The sequence below is a fragment of the Elephantulus edwardii genome, unplaced genomic scaffold (genome assembly GCF_000299155.1).
Source record: "Elephantulus edwardii isolate Elephantulus edwardi_28Jun2011 unplaced genomic scaffold, EleEdw1.0 scaffold00030, whole genome shotgun sequence".
Taxonomy (NCBI): Eukaryota; Metazoa; Chordata; class Mammalia; order Macroscelidea; family Macroscelididae; genus Elephantulus; species Elephantulus edwardii.
This window is the reverse complement of record NW_006399780.1, coordinates 19958691-19964567: the sequence shown is the minus strand read 5'-3', so window position 1 is coordinate 19964567 and position 5877 is coordinate 19958691. Positions and strand designations below refer to the sequence as shown.

At 36.6% G+C, this 5877-nt stretch overlaps 1 protein-coding gene across 1 annotated transcript in view; it reads left to right on the top strand.

Annotated features, from left to right (window-relative positions):
- The window catches only part of GTSF1 (gametocyte specific factor 1), a gene marked incomplete at its 3' end in the record, with an annotated part of 13105 nt that extends 7229 nt beyond the window's left edge, over positions 1–5876 (top strand). The window contains exons 2-6 of the mRNA XM_006883986.1: positions 588–688; positions 3492–3618; positions 4033–4116; positions 4587–4650; positions 5783–5876. Coding sequence (XP_006884048.1) covers positions 588–688; positions 3492–3618; positions 4033–4116; positions 4587–4650; positions 5783–5876 — 470 coding nt within the window. The remainder of the gene's footprint in view (positions 1–587; positions 689–3491; positions 3619–4032; positions 4117–4586; positions 4651–5782) is intronic.
- Position 5877: the final 1 nt, after the last annotated feature.

The window sequence follows — 5877 nt, the reverse complement described above, 5'->3', positions numbered from 1 at the left end:
TAGGAACAAATATCGATCTCTTCCAGTCAGTTGGCCAAGTGGTCGTTCTCCAGATTTCTTGGCACAACTTGGTGAGCAGTAAATAGTAAGGGATATTGGTGGAGGAGATGAACTGCCTCAACTTGCCCTAAGATTTGAGGAAAAGAGTATATGCAGGTATAAAGAAGTGTCACATTGATTTATTGGCAAGTCTACAGTCCATCCAAGCTTTTAACCCACTGGTTGAAAAGCTCTGACTGAATTAGCTGAAGACTAAAAATGACCCTGAATTAACATTTTCACAAAAAGTTGTTATTACATTTAAATTTCGTTTTTATGCACTGAAGTTAACTAACAGTAAAAACAATGGTATGTTATAACCAGATATGAACTAAGAGCGCATCTCTTGCCTGTGCTTAGTAAGATTGATTAACATATTTTAGCTTAGAGTTAACTTTTCTAAATGTTTAGTCCTCCTCAAAAAAAAAAAAAAAACAGAACCTCTAGACTATCTTATTCTATTCTCATTCAGTTGGACAATCTAATGTAACAATGTAGTTTTGCATGGACCTGTTCTTTTTTATTCTTACAGATTTTTCTCTTTTCAGTTGATTCCCTGGACCCTGAAAAGCTTTTACAGTGCCCCTATGATAAAAACCACCAGATCAGGGCCTGCCGGTTTCCTTATCATCTTATCAAGTGCAGAAAGGTAGGGGATTATTTTCATAATTCGTCTTTTTTTTTCATAATTCGTCTTTTAATGTCCTCCTGAGTTCTCTTTAAAAGCTAGACTTTCTAAACATTGAATTCTCATAGCATAAATGTTTTCATTGAATGCCAGAATTGTTTTGGGAACCTACCTCTTTGTTAAATGTCACCATTTGTGTAAAGGAGTTTGTTTATTCCTTGGAATGTATGGTTTTTTCTTCTTTTGGCTTTTTTTACCACCCATCCCCCATCTAGTGACAAAGTACCATTTCTAACACTCTGGAATCTTTACATCCTCTGTAAAACCTAAGAAACATAAATTTCTGCTAGCAATGAGAAATCAATCCCTCATGACTTATGAATTGATATGTTCATTTTCCTGAAATCTAAGAAATTATTACTATAACATACTTATTTCTGGAATTTTTCTTTAGAAATTTTAGGTTGAATAGTTAAAGGTCAGCCCAAGAAAAGATTATTCCTAAAGATAACTTTCTTCACATGTCAGTAATAAGCATGCTGAGGGTGGGGGGGGAAGCGGGGAAGCAGGCCTCATCAGGTTTTCTGTCAGGTCTTTTATAGATTTAACGAATTAAACTAATGCTGGTACATTAAGGTACTCTGAAAGAGTTACTGAAATACTGATAATATATACAGAGGCCAAAATTGTGAGGATGTATGATTGGAAAATAATTTTAGTATTTAATCCAAAGCATAGCATTCACATTTAATTATCTTTTAAAGAGTGTTTCTCATATAAGCCTGTTGTTGTTAAGTGCCGTCAAGTCTTGGACAACTCATCGCGACCCTATGAACGAAAGACCTCAACACTTGTATAACTTTGGTCGTTTCTCCATGTTCATAGTGTTTTCCAGAGACAAGCTGTTTCGGAAGTGGATGCCACTCCCCTTTGCTGATTATTTCTTTACCTCTTTTTACTCTATAGAGCTGTAATCCCTTAAAGTTAGTCCTAGACAGAGGGATGAAAACACATCACTGTAACATCTTTCCCTAGTCTCCCAAACATTTCCCAAGGATAGCTTTGGAAAGGGAGTCAAATAGCATAAGAAGATTGTGCTCTAACGGCTCTCTTAGTACTCTTTAATTATTCTTTGACCACAAAACCTTTGCAAAGAGATTTCCTGCCCTCTCAGTTTTCTTAATTCTAGGGGTCTCCCCCCAGCTTTCTCTCCATTTCACATAATTTTTAATTTTTTGAGATTCATCTATGATATATCTTTACTACTTCTAATAAATTTCTTAATAAGTGGTGGTATGTTTACTATCAGATTTGGACAATAGCAAATTGGGGGGGAGGTTGCTTTAAAAGAAGATACCTGATCAATAGAGTAGACAGTACTGTTTAAGTTTTTTCTTGGTTAAATACCAAAATAAAGGTCAGATTGGTTTGAGCTTTATTTCAAGCACCATTACTTTAAGTATGCATTCGTGTTTTAATCTGAAAAATCATTGGTTTGCATCTTTTGCTGTTTCGTGACTTGCTTCTAACAGCTTTGTTCCCAGCACTATTGTGTTGGAATAGCAGGAACAATACTGCAGTGTAGTCTAAGAGTAGGTTTTATCATTACTATTCATTTTGAACATCAGCTTTCAGAGATGTTTAGAGAGCTCTGGCATTACAGCCTCCTGTATCTCGTGATCCTGAGAAATAAACAGGAAAAGAAAGTATGGTTCAAATACCCAACCCTAACTTTACTACTTAGCTTTTTATAAATTTGTTTTACCCTCGTATTTGTGTTGTCACTCTCTAATCATAACAAAAATACTTAAATATTATTGGAATAATGTCTGAAATGTGGGGTCAAGATTGGTGGACGATTTATCAACAACCTGCGTTATGCGGATGACACAACCCTGCTTGCTGAAACTGAAGAGGACCTGAAGCGCCTGCTGCAGAGTGTCAAGGACTGCAGCCTACAATATGGATTGAGGCTCAATGTCAAGAAGACAAAGATTCTCACCACTGGACCAATTGGCAGCATCAGGATGGATGGTGAAGAGATTGAGATTGTACACAGCTTTAGTTTGCTAGTCAACAGTCTTGGCACCAGCAGCCAGGAAATTAAAAGGCGCATTGCCATGGGAAAGTCTGCTGTTAGGGACCTCTCCAAAGTACTGAAGAGCAATGGTGTCTCTCTGGAGACTAAGGTGCGTCTGATACAGGCCATGGTCTTCGCAATCACTTGTTATGCATCAGAGAGTTGGACAGTGACCAAGGAGGATAGAAGGAGAATTGATGCCTTTGAGCTGTGGTGCTGGAGAAGAGTATTGAGAATCCATGGACTGCTAGGAAAACAAACAGATTTGTCTGGAAAGGGTTAAACCGGGTGGCTCCTTGGAGGCAAGGATTCTGAGGCTCCGTCTAACATACTTTGGACATGTTGTGAGGAGAGACCGGTCCTTGGAGAGGGACATCATGCTTGGGAGGGTGGAGGGACAGCGCAGGAGAGGAAGGCCCTCTATGAGGTGGATTGATTCAGTGACTGGGATAATTGGGATGGGAGTGTCAGAGACAGTGCGATTGACACAGGACAGAGCGGATTTAGGGCTGTTGTACATAGGGTTGCTATGAGTCGCAAGCGACTCAACGGCACATAACAACAAACAACATTCTGCAGGAGCTATAATTAATTATCTGTCAACATTCTACTGTGAGTTGAGTTTGCCTATGTATTAAACTACGCATTTTTTTGAGGGAACCATTTGTAGAATAAGGCTGAGCCACTCTCTTGGGCTTTAACAGATTCAAAGAACTGACAGCTGCCTTAATTTTGTTTCTATAGAATCATCCTGATGTCGCAAACAAATTAGCCACCTGTCCCTTCAATGCTCGCCACCAGGTTCCTCGGGCCGAAATCAGTCATCATATCTCAAGCTGTGATGACAAGAGTTGTATTGAGCAGGATGTTGGTAAGATTAAAAAACTAAAATATTTCCATATTAGAAGTTTGCCCCTTGAAATTTGTATTCCATATCATCAGATTGATTTTTTTATCTTTTATCATTTTAAATTAGCAATATGCCTTTGAGATTTTATCTCCTAACAATGGAAGATTGTCATTTTGTTTGACTACTTAATCTTCAGAACAATTTGATTCATTTTATAAATAATTTATCTGAAAATAAAAGTCCTCTTATTGACATTATCATCTGTTTCATACTTCTTATCAGCAAAGAAATAAGTACCCTGTATTTTGTGTTTGTACTAATCATTTTTCAGAAACAAAACTCTTTAGATTACCTTGCAACCTTTTTAAGACCTACCTCCTTTAACTATATTTACTTAGGCTATCCCATTCTTAATGTTGAAATCTTCTTTTACAGTCAATCAGACAAGGAACCTTGGACAAGAGACTCTCACTGAGAGCACATGGCAGTGTCCTCCTTGTGATGAAGACTGGGATAAAGGTGAAGTGCCTCTACATCTTTTTCTCCACAGTGTCTAAATTTCAAGTTATTTGCTTAAGACAGAAGGAAGATTTTCCTTTGTTATGAACATACCCTGTTGTTTGGATTGCCTTATTACTTTTATTGGCCCCCAAAACGAGCATGTTTGTATCGCTTTGTAGACACATATAACAGCCTATCCTTCTTGATTAGAAAAAGCACTTCTTTACATCTGTTTTTCCCCATAAATTGTGTAGTACCATCTGTGTATGGTTGTTACTAGGCACATTTATTATTATTTATGTTGCTTATGTTTATATCCTTCAATTAAATTCCTCCTCCTACTATGTCACTTAGGCAGGATACTTGATCTGTTTTTTCTTGTTTCTCTAAACTTACATATATTATTTCCCATCTTAAAAATTCAACTAGTATGAACTGGTATCTTACCTATAATAGTACCGAAAGCTGTTGTTTTGTTTTCTTTGCAGATTTGTGGGAACAGACCAGTACCCCATTTGTCTGGGGTACAGCCAACTACTGTGGCAATAACAGGTAAATGACATGGTTGTATTCCCCACATTATCTCCCAAAATTAGAATGTTGCACTACCAAAATAAGCTACCTAAATATGAATTTAGTATCTTGGTGCTAACTTAGCCTAAATTTTGTTTTCTGTGTGTGATATTCCTTTGTTGCTTATTTATATAAGGGTTGCATGCTTTTTTCCTAACCATAGCCAAGTACAAAAGACACTGTTTATAATCTAACAAGAGAGACAGAAAATGGCAAGAGACATTGTCTGTGGGACTGTTTGTGGGTTTTTTATTTGGATAGTGTTTGCCCCCTAGGTTCATATTATTTTAATGCTTTAAAAAAATGCTTTTTATTAATGCATTACTTTAATGCTTTTTTAAAGCATTAAAAAATCCTCCAGTTAATACCACTTGTATCATTTTTATTCTCGGTAACTAATGTCTGGGGAAAGATCATTTTTAAGTTCTTGATTGGAATTTAGAAGATCTAGGATATCTGGGGGGGTGGAGAATGCATCTCTTCTTCACACTGAATTTGGATCTAATTTAAAATTTAAGATTTTTTTCATTACCACCAAGACTCAAACTGTGGTTAAAGCTCCAGACTTCAGTGAAAATACTTCTGGATTGAAAAATTAAGAAATACAATTTTAAACTTTATATTTTTCCACTCTTCAAATAGAACCCTTATCCAATTTTTCCTTAGCTCTTGAAGTCAGTTGATGAATATGAACTATTTTGTATATGTACTATGACAGTAAAACTTAAAGATAGATTCCATTGATACAACTTTACCTCATTTCTATGAGAGTTTCTACTTTTGGTATACTTGTTTTGGCATCTTTTTATCGTGTTTATTGAAGGAGTTGATGAGCCTGTCACGCAGCTGAACAGTAGATGGCATTGCTGTTTATCTCAATTTCTGAAAAATGAAAACTATTAGAGCCATCATAATGTCTGTACAGAACAGTGAGCTTTTCAGGAAGTGGTAATCATTTTAATTGTAGGGATGTTTTGATTGAAATGTGTTCATATTTCTGATGATTGTAGGTGGTGGTTTTCCCCAATTTAAAAAATAAATGTAGTCTGTGTGCCTGCCTGAAAAAAATACAGATATGCCTGCATAATCAAATTCTTCATTATTTTTGCAGCCCTGCAACCAGCATAGTTACAGAACATAAGAGTAACCTGGCTTCAGGCATGCGAGTTCCCAAGTCTCTGCCATACGTTCTGCCATGGAAAAACA